Source organism: Castor canadensis, chromosome 7, assembly GCF_047511655.1.
Source record: "Castor canadensis chromosome 7, mCasCan1.hap1v2, whole genome shotgun sequence".
NCBI lineage: Eukaryota > Metazoa > Chordata > Mammalia > Rodentia > Castoridae > Castor > Castor canadensis.
In genome coordinates, this window is record NC_133392.1 from 100465900 (window position 1) to 100486346 (window position 20447).

A 20447-nucleotide genomic window follows, 5' to 3' on the forward strand; every position below is an offset into this window, starting at 1 on the left:
ACAGAAGGTTAACCTGAGTTCTTGTAGTTTACAAAAGATTGCAAAGATTGTATACTAGTCAGGGTTTTCAATTTTTTTATGTTTCCCCCTTTTATTAAATGAGCTACACAAAGCTAAGCATTTTAACATGGATAAATCTAAAAAAATTAATGCTGAAAGGAAAAGACAAATGTCAGAATTAAGTACAATAAAATCTAAATACAGTTATAAAACATGCAAAATAATAGCACATGTTGCTTACTAATATATACACATGTTGTAGTGGTATAACCTGCTTGGAAATTTTTAGCACTGAATTTATAGTAATAATCACCTCTTGCAAGGATGGAACAGAAATGGTTTTGGAGTTGGGTATAGTACACTTAAATTATATCGATAATATTTTAGGTTAAAAAAAGGTAAGATTTTTTAAAGGTATAAATGTATCTGTTATATTCTTTGCTTTTTGTTTACTACTTTTCTCTATGCTTGAAATATTTCATAATCCAAGAAAAGGAGGTCTGTTCAGCCAAATGTTCGTGAATCTGATATTAGCTCCTAAAATTTCCAAGATGTTGCAATTCAAACTCACACAAATGAAAAGATAAGACATGGTATCATGCTATGTCTGTCCAGATGTTTTTGTTTGCATGTTTCATTCCCTTGTCAAAGGCGCTGAATCCCCACAGCAAGTAATATGGAGTATTTTGCTTTGTAGCTGAAGGATTTGTAAGATGAAAGGTCCTTAAACATGAAATGAGATCAGTGGTAAGCTCATGATTTAAATTGTTGTTTGAAAAATTGTTTGATCTAGCCCCTCCAGGGGGAAAAGCATAGTGATAGCTTAGAGACAATATGATAATATATTAATTTTTTTCTCAGTATCTAGATCACCATGGCAACTGTACAGAAATTGATGAGGGCTATTCGAGTTTATGAATTTGGTGGACCAGAAGTGCTGAAACTCCAGTCGGATGTTGTAGTACCAGCTCCAAAAGACCATCAGGTGGAAATAATCATTCTACTAAGGCAGTGATTACACTGAATGTGAGATCCTTGCACATCAAGTTAGTGTTCAAAGGAAGCAAACTAACAATGATTTATAAAGACAATGAATTAGGAACCATATGAACCCTGGCAAAATTAACGTAGATAATAATTAGTGAAGAGGTCTAAGAAAAGGAATAACCTCTGGTTATAAATAAATTTTTGAAGTTGAGGATTAACTATGGTATAATAGTTGGAATTTCTGAGTGAAGTCATAAGTAGTTTATGAATAAGTTTCCATATTGCAAACTTCCATGATTTCAATTTTGCACATTGTGGAAAGATAATTTCCTTCTGCATTCATGCTTTTTCACACATGATTTAAGAGAATTTAATTGTAGAACTTAATTATCTCTGGTGACTTAAAAATATCCTTTTGGTTCAAAATTATGTATTTTTTAACTGTACTTTCCACAGCTCCCAATTCTAATTTCCTTAGCAAACATTATGAGAGTGTTTAAAATTTGGCTATTACCTCTCTCTACAGCTTTATTTCTTCTTACTTTTGCAATAATCTGTGCTGTAACAATATTAAATTTTTTCCAGTTTCCCCAGAGCCCTTTCATTCCTTCTGCCCTTGTACATACTATTCCTTTCACCAGAAGTATTCTTTTTCTCCCCTTCCTACAGATTTTCTTCTCATCTTTTCAGGCCTACCTCAAATACTCCTTCCTCTATAATGCCTTCCTGTACTTTTATAACAGAGATAATCATTCTGTATTGAGGTCAAAATGGTAAAATAAGCTCCTCTATTAGATACTACCTCCAAATCACATTGGTTCAACAATAAAAAATTATTTCCTGAATTCTAAAATATTAGTGGGTGATGCTCCTCCAACAGTGACTTAGGGACCCAAGCTTCTTTCATCATACAAGCTTGCTTCCTTTAGCACCTGACGTTTTTAGCATAAAGGCTAACAGCATAGTGTGGATTGCCTGGGAAAAATTTTATGGTCCAGGCCTGCAAGTGGCTCGCATAACCACAAGTGCTCACATTCCATTGGCTAGAACTCAGTTCTTTGATTACTCACAATTGTGAAGGAGGCCAGGAAATAATGTTCTTCCCATATGCCTAAAAAGAGGTGGAAGTAGGTTTGATGGACACATAGAGCTCTCTTCCATGCACTCCCTGAAGTATTGTTTCTACTGTTTTTCCCAAATGTTTTGAATATAGTACATAAGCCATTCTGTCTTACCTTTTTATTTATATATTGGCTTGCAAAGGCATGGCATTGTTTTTTCTGTTTTCTGCAATTTTATGGCTTTCACAATCTGCAGTTACAGCATAATTCTAATTTAATGCGCAAATGCTCCACATGAACTAAAATACATTGTCATTGCAGGTTCTAATCAAAGTCCATGCATGTGGTGTAAACCCTGTGGAAACTTACATTCGCTCTGGTACTTACAGTAGAAAACCACTCTTACCCTACACTCCTGGCACCGATGTGGCTGGGGTAATAGAATCTGTTGGAAATAATGTTTCTTCTTTTAAGGTATTACACTTTTAATTATTTCTATTTTGACTTAATATTTTAAAAATGTGTTTGTATTTAAGGTTTTTAAATGCCCCATTTCATAATTTCTGTCACTTGGGGGACTCCTCTAGTCAAAAGATAAATCTTTTCTTTTCCAGAGTCCTTGTTTGTTTGCATTCTTGGGAATAAATGCTGGATAATGTCTGTATCCTCACAACTCCACAGAATGAACTGTTTGTTGTCTTTGTAATAGGAATGTGTAAATAAAGAAAACAAATAATGAAATTATACCATTTCCTAACTCTTTATAATACACAAGCCAACATAATTTTTAATTTTTTAAACAAATTTAGTTTCACAAAATAAAGAAGAAGTTCATTCTTTCCAAGAATAAGTAAAACAAGTAAACAGGCAAGGTCACTGTACAATTTCAGAGCTGTGAACCAGGCCAAGGTCAGTGAAAGTGTTATGATCAGGGTTTTTGTTATTTATATGCCAAAAGACATAAACAGCATCAATGATGCATTGCTGGTACACTCATGCTCTAGTGTCATTCCTTATAGTCTCTTGACCTGCTCAACTTTGGCAGCACAGTTACCAAAATTGGCCCGAGATGGAAGAGCTTAGCGTGCCCCTGCACAGGAAGACGGGCACATTCATACAGCTTTCTACTTCTCAGCCTCTGGCAATCTGGCTTCTGCCCCCATCTCTCTACTGAAATGACTCTTGCTAATGCCTCTGTATTGCTGAAGTTAATGGTCCCTTTTATGTCATTATCTTTCTTGACTTCACAGTGACATTTGACACTCAGCCACTTAACTTTTTCTTTAAAAAAAAAAAAAGCCAACAACGTTTTCCTCAGCTTCTGTGACATCATTTTCTCCTGTCCCCGTCTGTCTCCCTCCTCTCTGGGCATCATTTTTCCGTCCTCTTTGTCACTGGATGCTCCTCAGATTTTGCTGCTGCCTGGGGCTTTTGGTCCCCATTTAGACCTCTGCCCTTTGCATTAAGGATCTTTTCCTCGTGAAAAAGATCATCCCGGTCTCATGCTCTTCCCGTTTCCATTACCGCATGTGACATCATTAACTTAGACTTTTCTACTAAGCTCTAGAACTGTGCTGTCCAAAATGGTAGTCACTGGCCTTATGTGAAAAAAAAAAATTCAAATGAAATTAAATTTACTTGAAATCCAATTTCTAAGTGACAGTAGCATTTCAAGTGTTTAACAGTCCCATGCATCTAGCCGCTATCTCTGCATGGTGCAGATGTTGAACATTTCCAGCATCACAGAAAGCTGTGCTCAAGAGCACTGGGCCCATGTGGTTAGCCCCCCGGAACCCCTTTACTCAGTGCTGCTGAAGCTGAGCTCATCTGTTTTCACTGTGACTGTCTCGATGAAGCCTGAGGCTCGAGGCTTACTCCTATCAGTCTCCCTCACTTAGCTCTCCATGACAACATCACGTTTTCTCTCCTCCCTTGCCCACTGCCTGTAGTTTACTTACTTATCTACACCTGTCACCTGCACTTCTGTAACAGACACTTAGCTTTAAATACCTTCCTCCTTTCCCCTCGAATCTATCTTCACTCAAGAAAGAATTATTTTCTGGAATGTAAGTCAGCTTATTTATACTTCTGTTTGAGTCAGTTGCTTATGAATTTCAGGGTATTGATAAAGCTCTTAATTGTTCTAAAATAAGGCTGTTTGATGGTCTTTCCTGCTTGTCTTTCCATTCTTTTGGGGGATGTTGAGAATGGTACCAGAAGTTGAACTCAGGACTTCCTGCTTGCTAGGCAGGTGCTCTGCCACTTGAGCCCTACTCCATGTCTACACCTCCCCTGCTTTCTTTATTTTTGAGATAAGGTCTCTCTTTATGCCAGGGCTGGCCTGGATAGTGATTCTCCTATTTATGCTTCCCACATATCTGGGATGATAGGCACGTACCAATATGCTCAATTTTTATTTATTGAGATGGGGTCTTTTAAGCTTTTTTGCCCTTGATACCCTCTAACCACTATCCTCCTGGTCCCTGCCTCAGGAGTAACTAAGATTTACAGGCTTGAACCACTGTGCCTGGCCTCTTTCCATTCTTAGCTCCCATTCTCCCTCACTGTGTAGTTAGTTTTTCAGCAATGAGAACTGATTGTCCTTCCTTGTATATCCCACACTCTCATGTCCATGTCTTTGTTCTTATTGGAAGCAGAATTAATTTGAAACTTATACATGTGCATTCAAAGGGCTTTGTACTACAACTTTGATTTCTTTTTATTGTACCTCCTGAAACTATTGGATACCACACATGAGACGACTTACTTATTCAATGGGAATAAATGCTCATAATCTCTCCACATTTATTCCTGCTCCTATTCCTTTGATAATTTTCTTTCCTTCACCTATATTGACTCTTCCCAGTTCTAGTTGACAAAATGTAGGTCTTGAAGAACAGAACTACATTTTGTGTCTCAACTTGTTCATCTGGTAGTGGGGTCAATCTACAGTGGAGATAATAAAAGCGCTCACCTTCCATAGGCTGTTGTGAAGATCACAACATAGGATGATGTTCATAGCAAGATCTAGCTTTAGTAAGCTCTCAATAAAAGCAAGTTATCATCATCATCATCATTATTATGGCATGTTAAAGGCTCTCCTTTTATTTTCCCTTAATTTTTCTTTTCATTGGTTCCTATTGATAAAATATTTAAAAATATTTAGACTTATTTTTTATGAGCTCCTAAATTTTAGAAGGGTGTAAATACTTAAAAGTTCATTGTAAAGGGGTATATCCATCTAGGCATAATTTTGAGGTTCTGGTACATTTGTTAATTGATCTCTTCGCCAGAAAGGTGACAGGGTCTTCAGCACCAGCACAGTCTCAGGGGGCTATGCAGAGTATGCTGTCGCAGAAGATCACACAGTCTACCCACTTCCTGAGAAACTGGACTTCAAACAAGGAGCTGCCATCAGTATCCCGTACTTCACTGCCTATCGCGCTCTGCTCCACAGGTAACGACACACTCTGTAAATTCCATAGTTAGCACCAAAGGAGGACAGTGTTAACTGCCTTCCCCTTGCCATCTGTCCATGTATCTGCCAGTCATTTTTGGTTATTTGTTATTTATCATTAAACATTTATGGAGCAGAAACTGGGCTAATTTGAGTGACTATGCTGATCACTGGGGACCCAAAGCAGAGAAAACACCATCCTCAAGTTACTTCCAGGCCAGTGAGGAATATAAACACAAGAGTAATAGCATTTATATATAATGTGGAAAGTCCAGTGGTAAGATGTACAGACAGATGTACATTGGAGATTTATAGGCTCACAAGGAATGTGCCTGTGGTAATAGTATGGTTTCCTGGAAAAGGGTGAGACTTGGATACTATTAAAGCCATGATTCAAAAATGCTGTTATCCCTTAGCATCATCTGGGCAGCAATTTAAAAGTGGGGCCCTACCCCAGCCCCAGTGGAACCTGAGAATCTGTATTTTGATCAAATCCCCTAGGCATTTGAAGAGGATCAGAGGGAATTTGTTTGAGAAAGGCTGGCAGGGAGGGGCTGGGATATTCTCAACGATGGGAATAGCACGGTCTGAGGAGATGACAGCATAATGTCTGGGTGATGTCTGGGTTTTGTTGGATAGAAGATTTCAAGGCAAAGAATGGCAAAAAATAAGGTTGTAACATTGTCTCAATAAATGTTACCTGCCATCATAAAATAGACAAGCTTCACATTGCAAAAAATTAGACTGTGCTGCTCATATATTGTTCTGTAAAGGACTGGGAATCACGAAGTGTTTTATTCATGAGAATGCTATTGTTATATTTGAGTTTTATTGAGATCACTTATCTGCTGTGTGAAGGATGGATTTCAGTATAAAAATGGAGGTGGGGTGCTGTAGGAGTCTCCTTTGGACAAAATCTTAATAGGCCAGAGCAAAGGCCATGGTAGAAGAGATGAAGAGGAAAGGACAACCTTTTAGAACAGGTAAAATCAGGAACATTTGGTGATTATTTTCAGGTAGAGAATGTGGGAGAAGAATGGTTTAAGGAATACTGGTAGCTTCCTAGTTTGGGTAATATAGAGCTGTGACAAAGAAAAAGAAGAAAAAATCTTGAAGGGAAACTATGTTCAGTTTGGAAATTGAAATTGTGATACTGACATCCCAGTGGAGAAGCCTAAAACTTGAACACTGGAGATATAAATTTGGGAATATCAGCATGTACGCGAGACAAGAGGGAAAATGATGGCAGTTCCTGGGGGAATGAGACTAGAACCCTAGGGAATATCAGCATTTAAGAGTATAGTCAAAGGAAGAGAACAGAGTCCTCAAGAACCAAAGGGAGTGGATTCTCAAGGCCAAGAGAGTATAGAGGTTATGATATTCATTAAGTATTCAATAAATATGTGGGCTTAGAAGGTGAAAAATCTGTACTATAGTAGTCTAGCAGTCACTATATGACCTTGGTCAAATTTCTTGCCCATTTCAGCTGTAGTTTACTGATTTGAAAAATATAGATGTTACCAGTACCTACCTCCAAGGGGTATGGTTAAAATTAAAATAAGTGACATATGTAAAGCTGTTAGGATAGCACAAGGCACAGCGTAAGTGCTGAGTCAACATTGAGAGTATTAGGGGTGATAGGTGAAAATGCTGCTAAGGAGGGAGGTTAGATGTCACATGTAGCAGTGAGGTCTGTGCAGAAAAAAACAAGTCGGCCTTAGCAATTAACAGGTCATGGATGTCTTTAGTCAGATCATTTTCAGTAGAGTTCTGGAACAGAAGTTTAATTAAATGTTTTGAGGAAGGAAGAGGAAATGCATTTCTTAAATGGAGACACTTAAAACAATGGAGGAAACAGGAAGAAGAGAGTAAAGGATTACTTGGGGAAAGTTTGTTGTTGGTTTTTGTTTTTTGTTTTATTAAGATGGACAAGACTTGAACATATTTATAGTTGAGAAAGGATCTAGTGGGAAGAGTGACTGATGGAGTGACAAGATCCTGTGTAAGGCAAGATGGGATAGACTTAGGACATAAGTAGAAAAATGGGCTTTGAATATTGAAAAGGACAGCCCATCCCTAAAGGATAAAAATGGTATGGTTATGGAAAGATTTGTGGGTAGGGAGGTGGGGTGTTGAAGGAGCTTATATGTGATTACCTCACTTTTCATAATTGAGTAGGAGGCACAGTAAGAATCAGAGAATCAGAACTAAAGAGGACCAAAATACAGGGCCATAGGATTTTCTTCTGCAGTGCTTAGGCATTTGGATAAAGTTTCAAGTAAGTCAGATTTGAACATTAATCCAAGGCTAGAGTATTGGTGGCAAAATGGAATGATGCAAAGGAAAGGAGAACACTGAAGAGAGAGAAGTTGGGGTAATCTACCTTAAAGCCCAGAGTGAGCAGGGAAGGAAATGAGACCAGAGCACTCAGTGGGCAGAAGTGGAGCCATGGAGACGTTTTTAATCTCTGTGAGGTTAAAAAAAAAGATTTTGAAAGAATATGGCTTTCAGAGGAGATTACAGTGATAATATTGGTGGTTACTGTCTGATGATATTTCTCAGGTAGAATGGTTGCTGGTGTTTATCCTGGAAGAGAGTGGGTAAGATGGAGGAGAGGTCAAGTATTTTTGTGATAGTTTTTTTTCTTGATGAATATTGAAATCTAGAATGGGTTGGATCTGTGGTGCAAAAGTAAAGCTGCATGCTATGTCTTCCATGAGTAGAAGGCAGTAGGGGATAGCAGCGAGGAAGGTCTGGTGCTTTAGCCCATGCCATGAGCCCCAGGGGAAGATAACTGTTAGTCAAGGTTCTTCAGAGAGAAAGAACCAGAATATGTGTGCGTGTGTGTCTATGTCCACATCTATCTCTGTACATATACATATTCCTTAAAAATCAGTCAACTGATACATATACTGATTAACTGATTCTTAGGAATTGTCTTCCAAAATTGTGAATACATGGGAAGTCTAAAAATTTAATGAGTACTGGAGGGTTACAGTATCAGGAAGAGCTGCCGCTTAAGTTAACAGGCTGTCTGTGGCAGAATTCTTAGGGGAAATTGCTGGCACAATTGCTTAGGATGGTCAATCTTTGTTTGTGCAAGCCTTCACCTGATTGAATGAGGCCTCTGTACACTGTAAAGGGTATTCTGCTTTATTCAAGAACTACCAATTTAAATGTTAATCTCATTCAAAAAACACCTTCACAGAAACATCCACAAGTATGTTAGAACAAATATGATTTGTTTGATTAGGCAACTTTGCCTAATCAAGTTGATATGTGATATCAACCATCACATTGATTCTGTGCAGAAACAGAATGATCATACTAGTGAGGACATAGGAGAGGATTTGCCTGTTTCCCCCCACTCATTCCAGGTCTGAGTATTTTAGGAAACTATATCCTTATTGTTCAATGGGTTGTATATAGGATTTTCAAAAAAATTCATTGGGGAAGCTGGTGGCAAATGTCTGTAATTCTAGCTACCCACAAAGCAGAAATTGGGAGGATGGAGTTTGAAGGCCAGCCTAGGCAAAAAAAAAAAAAAAAAGAGAGCCCTTATCTCAATGAAAAAAACTGGGTGTGGTGGCATGTGTTTGTCATCCCAGATACTCAGGAATCTTAAGTAGGAGGATTATGATATAGGACAGCCTAGGGGGAATAAAACATGAGGAGACCTTATCTAAAAAATAACTAAAATCAAAAAAGGAAGGGGGCATGACTCAAGTGGTAGAGCACTTGCCTAGCAAGTGTAAGGACCTGAGTTCAAACCCCCCAAAAAAAAAATCACCGAGAAGTAATTCATGTCCCATCATGTATCATTAGTAATCCTATCCCTTTATATTTGTATTTTGCTTTTTAAAATATCACAGATTTTTGGTAAGATTTTGTCATTCAAACCATGAGTTTCACTGTCTGTCCTCAATCCCCTTACTTCCAAGCAGAAGTGGAGAACTTTTCATTTGTTTCTCATTGCCATTTATCAGCTGATGGCACACAGCCATGAGCAGGGACTCCAGGTTCTGTGTTCTTGTTCCAGATTGAGCACGGTGTCTCTGGAGAGTGGCCAGCCCACCTTGTTCTAGGAAGTGAGAGTTCCTCCCCACTTGGACATTAGCACTTGTCTGTCTAGAACAATGAGGCACCCCTCACTGTTGTGCCTCTTCCTCACTTCCAGTGTGTAATAGAAATGTAGTAGTGTGAACTAGAAGTGATAAGAATATGTGTATTCACTAGAGAATCTGGACATTTTGGAACTTTTGTGACAGGATTTGTTCTATGTCCTTTGCTGACTCTGCACAACTTTCTGAAATGAGAGTTTAGAGGCAATCTGACATTCAAAGTCATAAAGAAGCAAAAACGCTTAGTCCAGTTGCTGTGCTTACCTGGGCATTGCTCCGGACCACAGAATAAAGACTGAGCTATAATAAATCTGCCTGGAGACCCTTTGTGAGACATGTGGGAATGAGAGACTGGTTCCTCCAGGCTCAGCAGTTCCACCTACACCCACAAGGACTACTGTCTCTCTGGGATCACAGCACGGTGCCTGACACAGAATGACTCCCAGTAAACATTTGTTGAGTGAATAAAGGAATTGAGGATCTTCTTTTATCAGTGACTTTAAAGAACCATCTTTTGATCCTGTTGATCTTAGAGAATATTTTGGGCTAGGTATCAGGATGCATTTTCTCTTTGGGTAAATGTTAGCTGTCCTAAGCATAGTAATGCCTTAAAGATAATGAAAAATACCTGACCCTAATTAGATTTAACGCATAAAGTGATAGGACCTGTGCTTTCTTTTGCAGTGCCCGTGTGAAAGCTGGAGAAACTGTTCTGGTTCATGGGGCCAGTGGAGGAGTAAGTGTTGTTTTAAGTTTATTTTACATGAGCATGTTTTTGTGGATTTCACATTATACTAGTTTAAGTCATTTTTAAAAACCAGTCTTACAAATATAATCATAGGTCTTTTCTTCACCTCTCTCTAAGAAGCTTTTAAAATTCATTTTTCTGAAGGTGATCCTTTGTCATTAGTTGGGTATTTCTTAGTTAATAAATTCAACAGACCACCTCATCAAAAATGGATGTAGTAACTTTTTCAACTATATTGGGTGTGGAATAAGACTTGTCTTGTGTTTGCCTTCAAGTATCATCTGTTACAGAACATTTATTTAGAATTTTAAAGAGTTCTAAAGGTTAATATTAATCCCATATTCCTTTAGATATGGAAGTAAGTCTAATTAAAGCTTTCCTATGTTGCCCTAGACAGCTCTGCACAGCCACACTGCAAGTTCTCTGTCCTTTCCATCTCCCTTCGCTTGATGACATTCACGGAGTGCAAAATATACAGCTGCGTCCTTAACACCACAACCCATGGCTTAAAATGCTAATGTGGGGGAGAGGACTGAGAAATTATGAAATAAGCCCTTGAAATCACCCAACGCAGGGCTGTCAGAAACCTCTTTTAAGAACTGAGCTGCCTATCTGCTTCTGAGGAGCTTAGAGGAAAAGTTAGAGCTCTAGAGGTTGGAATTTAACAAGAAATCCACATGACCTCTATCCTGCATGGAGAGGCTTTAGAAATTTTGGAGACAACATTTCACATCTTTTAAAATAAAGGGCTTAGGGTGAGGTGGCTCACCTTGAGGAAGCAGTTAACCCTTTGAGAGCACTGTGTGTTCTGGGGAGGAGATGCAAAGAAGTAAAATATTACACGGTATATTGTTCCCTGAATAATGACAGTGGCCTCCTTAAAATGCCAATTTACCTCTAAAAGTGGTAGAGTAAAATCAGGCCATTTTGTCTTTCTGTTTTTTCAGATAGATGAATCACAAGGTTTCCCACCTAGTTTCCTATATACCCACACAGATTAATTCTGAATGATTTCAGATCAGATTATTTACTAAAAACACCAAGATTTTCTCTATGGGGCTTGAGAAAATATGACAGATAAACTCTTATCGAGAACTTCCATTGTTTAGCTTCTCTGAGGAGCTTATTTTGGGGTTAAACATTTAACCCTAAATAAGATCTGTCAAACACATGCATTTATTTAAATTGCTCTCACTTTCTGAAAGCTGACCTTGTATTCTGTATAGAAAAGAAAGATTCTGGTAGGAAGGAGAGAGAAGAGTTTAAAGAAAATCTTTTTATTCCCTTTACCCTCTTATTAAAAAGCCCAGTCGCTTCACAGTGACTGGTTTTTTTAAAGGTAAAATCCACAATGTTCTGGAGCTGGCTGAGTTAGTTAAGTCCTTGGCTGGCAGGGATAGGCTGGCAATCTGGGTGTGAAGTGCCTCTGATCCTCCCTGCCCTATCAGAGGGAAACAGAGTGTTGGGTTTGCCTTGCTTCTGTTTGTACTTTCTGTCTCATTTAATTCAAGGTCCTGTGGGATTATGTCACATGTTTAAAATGGTGTGGATTTATGAACACAGCTATGGTCCAGTATGTTGTAGGGAGTGCCCTATTTCAGTGTTAGCAAAGTAAGTAGCAGAAAAATAGTTGACACATAGTGGTACATAATCTACTGAAAGAGTATTGCTAGTGTAATTGTTGACAAGCTGTTTGAATAACCCTTTAACACAGCATATAAGGAGACAGTTACATTAAATCCTAAATTTAATTTAGAGATCTGTATTTTTAATTGAAAATTGAGGTAGCCAACATCAATTAGGCTGACCCCACAGTATATTGGATTTCACCTAATTGGATGTCTCCATGGACTTGCTTCTTTGTTTTGGTTGTATCAAACAAATCCCTTCCATAACCTGACTGAGTTCAGGCTCATCAATTTCATGGGCCTCACCATCTTAAAGGTCCATTTCAGGCTTGGGTGTCTATGATTGCTACCATTTTAATGAGTTTCTCTCATCATTTTTTATTTTAATTATTTTCCATCTTGGCCAACCCCATCTTCCTTCTAGACCAGCTCTTATCAATAGGGGGTGATTTTTGCATCTTCCCCTCGTCCTCTCAGGGACATCTGTCAATGTCTAGAGACATTTTTGGTTGTCACTGGAGGGAAGAGTATCTTGGCATCTAGTGGGGAAAAGCCAGGGATACTGTCAGACATCATTCAGTGCCAGTTTAATCTCCACTGCAGAGTTATCTAGCCCAAAATGTTAATAGAGTTTTTCTAAGGTACCATTATTTTGGCATATAATCAAACATATTTCCTAATATTGCTATTTAAATAATTGCATTTTTGTCTATATTTCATACTTTTTTTGAGATGGTATCTTGCTAAGAAGCCCTGGCTGATTGTGAGTTTGTGATTCTCTTACCTCAGCCTCTGAGTGCTGGGATTACTGATATGTGCCAGCACACTCTGCTTTCCTTCTCTTTCATACTAAGCACATTTATCAGATTCTAGTGGTTTCATCAAATTCTGTGATCTTAAAATCAAGTCCATACCCTCATACTCCCTACTTATAGAACATTGTCACATTGGTGAGTGCCATGAAGCTCAACAGTGAATTCTTGGTACTTTTATAAAGTTGGTGCTTTCAGTTAATATAACCAGTCAGTCTGGCCAAAGACATAGGAGTCATTCTTGACTTTTCTCTCTTTCTTTACCTTTCACCTTTACTGTATGAGGAAATTGGTACTTACCATTTTCTGAGTTTTTTATTCATTAAGCTTGGGTACATAAGATTACTTCTAAACTGTACCCAAATTTGTTATTTTTTCTAGTGCCACCACCTTAGTCCAAGCTTCATGTCTTATATAGACTATTAGATCACTTCTACCCTTCTTCCCCTGTTCCTCCTCACTTTCATTATCCCTCATATATTCTTGCAGTGACCTTTGATAAAGCCTAAATTGGTCATGTACTCCCCTGCTCAAACTCTGCAGTTATACTACGTGACTCCTAATATGGTCCAAAGACTTTAGCTCATCTCCAAGGCCCTGTGTCACTTGGCCTGTCTTTGCCTCTCTGGCCTCATCTTCCACTCTGTCTCCTGTGCTCCATCCCCGAGCCACGTCAACCCTCTTTCTACCCTTTGTACACCCCAAACACATACACACTTCACCCAGTGCATGGCCATGGCCATGTACTCTGCTATCCCCTATGTGGCTTCCCAGTGTTCATGTGGCTTGTTGCTCACTTCCTTCAGGCGTCAGTCTTCAGAGTGGCCTTTCCTGATTACCTAAACCACCCCGTCCCTATCTCTTTCTAACCAATAGCCAGTTTTCTTGGTACTTACCATTTTCTGAGTTTATTTTATTCATTTATTTGCTCATTCATTCATTCATTCATTATCTTCCCCTCTTCTTAGAACATTAACTTTCTTCATTAAGTACCATGTCTGGCATGTAGCAAACACTTAATACATGTGAAGCGTACGGATGAATGATTTAGTTTAATTTGCACTTGGCTATGGGGATGGATATGAGCAGCCTATGAGAACTTGACATAAGCACAGCTGTGTCAAATAATCAGCAGGCTGAGTTTGGCATGGCCCCAGCTGCAGAAGGCAAAATGCAGCACAGCTGCTTTTCCTAAGTTGTTTACATTCAGAGAATAGGATCGCAGGTTTCTCTTATTACAATGCCATGCCCCTCCCTGAGAACTGTTGCTCCACTCCTTGTTTATCCCTGTATATAAAAGACTCCCTAAAGAATTGATGGGGATTTTGGTATGGAATGAATTGATTGACTGGCTGCAGGCTGCATGTGTGAATGACACTGCTGCTGCTGTTGCTGGCTGTTGTGTGTCTGCAAGTCTGAGGACTGAGACTTTAAGAGAGAACATGGGACAGTACAAGTCTGATGGCCAATACTTTAAGAGAGATTAAAGAAAACATGGGACAGTGTGAGTCTAAGGAAAGAGACTTTAAAGAATAGAAAAGAAGCAAGGTTTTAAAGAATAGTTAAGAAGTAAGGCCTTGAATGAGAAGAAAAGAAGCAAAGTAAAAGAAGAGTTATTAGAGAAAAGAAGCAACAAGGCTGTTGTGTGTCTCCATCTGAGCACCCAGCACACCTGGCACAACTTTGTACATGTTTGTCTATCTTTTGTCCTTTCTGCATCTCCATTCGCCCCCCAGTTAGTTCAGGAGAACAAGAGCTCATGAGAAAGCTCTCAAGACTTGGCTCTTCAATACCACTCCTGGGGATATACTCAAAGGAATGTGACACAGGTTACTCCAGAGGCACCTGCACACCTATGTTTATTGCAGCACTATTCACAATAGCCAAGTCATGGAAACAGCCAAAATGCCCCACTACTGATGAATGGATTAAGAAAATGTGGTATTTATACACAATGGAATTTTATGCAGCCATGAAGAAGAATGAAATCTTATCATTCTCAAGTAAATGGATGGAACTGGAGAACATCATTCTGAGCGAGGTTAGCCAGGCTCAGAAGACCAAAAATCATCTGTTCTCCTTCATATGCGGACTTTAGATCTAGGGCAAATACAGCAATGTGGTCAAACTTGGGTCACATGATAAGGGGAGAGCACATATGGGAGATATGGGGATAGGTAAGAAACCTAAAACATGATAGTATTTGATGTCCCCAGAGGAACTAATACAGAAACAAAGCAGCAGAGGTGAATATGAGAAGGGGATCAGGAACTAGTGAAAAGGTCAGTTAGAGATGAATCAACTTGGTGATGTAACACACTTGTACATGGAAGCAATGCTAGGAATCTCTCTGTATAGCTATTCTTATCTCAACTAGCAAAAACGCTTTGTCTTTCTTATTATGCTTATACTTTCTCTTCAACAAAAATAGAGATAAGGGCAGATTCTGCCTGGAAGCGAGAGGAGGTGGGGGGGGAGAGGAAGGGGATGGGAGGGTAGGGGGAGAAACGACCCAAACAGTGTATGCACATACGAATAAACAAATTAAAAAAAAAAGACCTGGCTCTTTTACTTAAATGGTAGAGGCCCTACCATTTAAGGTATGTGTTATTTAATTGGTTGAAATATAAAGTCAGTGAACATGTTCAGATCATCTTTAAAACCCATGTTTTCTGCACAAGGCAAATGTAAGCAATCATTTTTATGCAGGGTTAAAACTCAAATTGTGCAGCCTGACTTGGTCCAGCTCCTTTTGTTTCCCCTCTCTGTATGTGATTTAGGCAATATATTTACATTCTGAAGCTTAAGCTTCCTTATCTGTAGAATAGAGACAGAAGAAAATATACTTCATAGGATCATTGTGAAGATGAAATAAGCAATGTGTAGGAAGTGTTTAGTATGTTTCCTGAAACATTATGAATGCACAATAAAAATAAGCTATTTTTCTTATTTCTTTACACTCTTAAGTTCCTTCAGAATAGGCTAAATTCTAAGCTAATCTGAAGTTCAATTGCATATATTTAATAAATGTGTTCAGGAATATATAACTACTGGATTATGTTTTATTTTTCAGGTTGGATTAGCAACGTGCCAAATGGCTAGAGCTTACGGCTTAAAGGTTTTGGGCACAGCTGGTTCTGAGAAGGGACAAAACATTGTTTTGCAAAATGGAGCCCACGAAGTGTTTAATCACAGAGAAGTTAATTATATTGATAAAATTCAGGTAAAATATTACAAAAGTTAATTGTTGTGTATAAAAACTTACCTGGTTTTTTAATAAGTTCTCTTACCAACTACTCTGTTAAACTTGTTTACTTCCTTTTCTATGCCTATATGTTTTTATCTCTTTATGTGTTTTAACATTTTATTTCATTTAAAAAGCATAGGTGTCTAATTTTTCAACCAGTACCATCACTTCTGTATTGTGTGTGTATTAAGTAAAATGATGCCTTTATGTCTGTAAAAATTGGTGCTCTTTAATGAAAATCACATTTTAAGTAAAGTCATAGCTTGTTCTTATAGCTATAAGGAGTTCTTAATGTAATTTCCATTGATGTGAGATTTCTGTGGAAGGTGAGTTACCCATAAATTACAAATCAGATCTGTCTGTTTAGCTAGACAATAAAGTTTATTTGGAGCAACAGTCACTACTTCATCAAAAGTGGTGGTAGAATGTAATTAGTTGCTGCATATAACAGATTAAAAGACTCTCTTTCTTTCTTTTTTTCAGTTTTGGAGATGGAACCCAGAGCCTTATGCATGCTAGGCAAACATGCTAACCACTGAACTACACCCCCAGCACTTAAACTGATTCTGAAGTTACATATTTGCATTCTACTATCAATTTACTAAACACAATTGCTTTGCTAATCCTCAGACCTCTTCCTCATGTTGGAAAGAATTAGGCTGTCTCAAGTATTGAGTACTATATAAACTCGGTCATTACCAAATGAGGATAATGTAGGGGAGAGTTCATTACCACCAAATTACCTTGCCAAAAAAACTGTGCAAAGGCATCCTTTGCACCATGTCCAGGCAACTTAGGACTTAGTACTCACTCTGGATACCATTCCTTAAGAATATTTACAGAGATGACAAAGTAAAGGACTGGTTGTTTTATGACCATGGTTTTTTTTTTTTTTAATTTTTATTGTCATTGTTTAGGAATAATCTGATTTTTAAGAGTATGAGGCTTTGTAGCTTCCATCTCTTCCTCTGATTACTTCTGCTTAATTCTCTCCCATCTCAAAAGACATTATTCTAACCTTTCATCTCTACTCCTCTTTACCACTAAACTTCTGGAAAAAGTAGTAAGTACTTACTGCTTTTCCTTCCTTACCACCCATTGCACAATTGGCTTACATGTACCTACTTTGACTGCTTCCCAGTGTCACTGTGGAGCTCCTAATCATGTCTGCTGCCTTCTCTCTGTCTTCATCCTGGTTCATTTTTCATGCATATATGAATCTGACCACGTCATTGAAAATGGTTCTCTTACTTCCGTGACTATTCACTTTCAATCTCTTTCCTCTTTGTATGAGTGTGAGGGTTCTTTGGGGTTTTCCTCTTGCTCTTCCATGTCAGCACCTCCTCTTTCTCTCTCTTTGCTTCCCACCCACCCTGAGGTGAGCAGCATGTTACACTGTGTACTCACTCTACCATGCACTCCCTACTATGATATACTTACTGCCTTGCTACAGGCTCAAAAAGCAGTGGAGTCAATTGGCTGTGAGCCAAAATAATCCTTTTCTCTTATAGGTTGATTATCTCAGGTATTTTGTTAAGTAACAGAAAGATACTGCTCCTTATTGCCCAAATGCATATCGCAGCTCTCCTGGTATTCTCAGTTCCACTGTCTTTGCTTGTCTGTTTCTTATATTGAAACTTATTCTGCCTTATATCTAATTCCCCCTTGCTTATCTTTCTTCCTTTTTGTTTAGAAAACCCCATTTCATCCCTCAGGGCCCAGGTCATTGTCTGACCATTGTAGGGAATCAGACTTCAGCTTCTTTCTTCTATACTTTATTGCTTATTTCTGCTCACATAGCACTCAGGCCATTATGTTATAGCTATGAATAAGGCATTTTCCATCCTAATTCCTAGTTTGTTTTGAGGTTGCTCTGACCATTCTCTGCATTCTAGCATAATGCCTGGCATTTTTTTTTGTTAAAGTAAAATTAATATAATATTGATATATAGATTGTTAAAAGAGCCAGCTTTGTATATTGGGAAGCAACATCAGAGATCCCAAAAGAAATGAGGTAGTATGTCAAGCAGATTATAAACCATTTACAACAAAACTGAATGTACACGTATACATCCTACAGCACCAAGCTGCCAATGCTCTTTCTTCTTATTTTTGATAGAAATGAGAGTCTTCTGGGGTTTTTCAATTTTTAAAATTTGTTCATTTTTCTATAAAAGTTCACTTTAAAGATAAAATATTTTCAGTTAAGGAAAAAGTTTCTACTCAAGTTGAGTCTAGTACCAGGAAATTCCCAGCAAATTTTATTTCATTATAGCAATTTGCCTAGTACATCTAAATCTTTATCATCTTAGTTATGTTCCTAGTGCCTTGTAATTAAATCATTATATCATTATATCATTTTTAAATTAGCATTATTAGTCTTAAAAATGTAGCATTCAAAACACGTTCCTATAAAATATGGTACTACAATAGCTGTTTTCTAGTTTTCTCACTTGTTCTCTGGCTCTACATTGTTTTTGCTTCTTTTTTTACTTTATAGAAATCTGTTGGTGAAAAGGGGATTGATGTGATTATTGAAATGTTAGCTAATGTAAATCTTAGTAATGATTTGAAACTTCTGTCACGCGGAGGACGAGTAATAGTAAGTGTTTTTCTTTACCACTTTGAAGTTTTACCACAATTGAACACTATTTTGCAGTAATCTTTAACTGTAGACATGTTGTTTTCATCATAGGTTGTCGGCAGCAGAGGGCCTATTGAAATAAACCCACGGGACACCATGATGAAGGAGTCTAGTATAATTGGAGTTTTTCTCTCTTCATGTAGCAAGGTAAGAAAGGAAGTGTTCTTGATTTTGGTGACTTAAGCATTGCTCCAATTTGCCTAGTCAGACCGAAAGTTAGAGTAGATGTTAAGCTGAGTTATCTGACTAGAAGAGTAGATAAGGACTAGTTGCCAAGTAGATGATGAAGTTGACAGTGTAATTTACCACCCAAGTCAGGACACTTTTGAGAGAGAAGGGGGATACTAATAGTAATTATTTCAAGACAGCTGGTATTTTGTAAACCACCACTGACCCGGGCAAACAGAAATTGTGGTTACTCTTTACAGAACTATTTTTTCTGTAGTTTTGGACAAATTATCGAAAAACTACATACTTGTAAGAGGCTTGTTATAGTGTAACTCTTAAATTCTGAACATTTTTAATGCTCTAAAATTCAAGTCATGTGGTCCTGTGTAAAAGAAGGTTTTTCCTTTCCCCAAGGAGGAACTTCAGCAGTATGCAGTGGCCCTTCAAGCTGGAATGGAAATTGGCTGGCTGAGACCTGTGATAGGGTCTGAATATCCATTGGAGAAAGTGGCTCAGGCCCATGAAAATATTATTCATGGCAGTGGGACTATGGGAAAAATGATTCTTGTCTTACAATGATTAATTCTTTTATGAGCTTCCTGTGTAATTAGGAGGTTTTCTTTCTTGCAGTACTATGTACACTGTCTTTAATTAACGTTCATTTGATTTAGTGAGTTTCATGTTTTAAAAACCTAGATTTCTCTTTAGGGAGCAGAGACAACGGAGTACAATTTATTTTACAGCAGCAACATTTTTATACCTTGTATTGCAAATCAAGGAACCATCGTAGTAGGAAATAGCATGTTAGTGGTCATTTGGCAGTGGGGTGCATTTCAGAAATTCTTAATTGATAGTTGATTAATTCCATACCTTTGACTAAAACATGGTAATTCAAATAAGACTGATTTTCAAGGATTTCTGATCCTATTTATCTTTAATCATTAACTTATCATAAAGACATCCATAGCTATCTTGGACCTTGGAGACTTTCTGAACTTAAAAATAAAAAGCCATTTCCTCAAGTACTCTTATCTGAACCCATAAGTCTCATAGAAGGGCAAGAGTAAATAATAGCTAAAGAAATTTGTTAGTTTTCCTAACATTTCCCAAAATTCTAAGGTATTTACTGTGCTGGTTGATCACCAGTGACAACATGTTGTCTGAAAACAGCATCCTTATCTTTGGTCTGTGATGCTAACAAAGCCACCAAATTTTGATTGATTAGATTTTCAGTATAGATTTCAAGTTATCTGTTTCTGTGATATGATCATTTATTTTAATTAATAAGTTCACGAAATTGACATACTAAGAATGATCTACTCTTGTTTTTGTAACACAGTAACCTGCAATAAATTCAATAAAAAATTAAAGCCTGTGTTTGTCTGGTTTGTCTTTGAATAGAACTTGCCTCTCCTTGCTTCTGCATAGTTCCTATTGGAACATACTAGCAGTATTGTATGATGGAAGTTTTTATTTAGACAAAATAAAAGGGTGACCTTTTAGAAATCTTACCACCAGTATTATGTCCAAGGAAATAGGTTTGGTTGTTGTTGTTTCTCTTAAAATGAACACAT

General features: G+C 37.8%; 1 protein-coding gene across 7 annotated transcripts in view; it reads left to right on the plus strand.

Moving 5' to 3' along the window:
- Positions 1–20243, plus strand: part of Cryz (crystallin zeta) — a 24601-nt gene extending 4358 nt beyond the window's left edge. For 5 of the 7 annotated variants that reach the window (XM_020184058.2, XM_020184059.2, XM_074079748.1 and 2 more), the window contains 8 exons: positions 862–985; positions 2370–2522; positions 5342–5505; positions 10311–10362; positions 15888–16037; positions 18562–18663; positions 18757–18852; positions 19288–20243. In XM_020184058.2, the coding sequence (XP_020039647.1) occupies positions 875–985; positions 2370–2522; positions 5342–5505; positions 10311–10362; positions 15888–16037; positions 18562–18663; positions 18757–18852; positions 19288–19452 (993 nt within the window). In that variant the 5' untranslated portion in view covers positions 862–874 and the 3' untranslated portion in view covers positions 19453–20243. Of the gene's footprint in view, positions 1–697; positions 748–861; positions 986–2369; positions 2523–5341; positions 5506–10310; positions 10363–15887; positions 16038–18561; positions 18664–18756; positions 18853–19287 lie in introns of all 7 variants that reach the window. The other 2 variants (XM_020184061.2, XM_074079750.1) reach the window with 1 other exon arrangement.
- Positions 20244–20447: the final 204 nt, after the last annotated feature.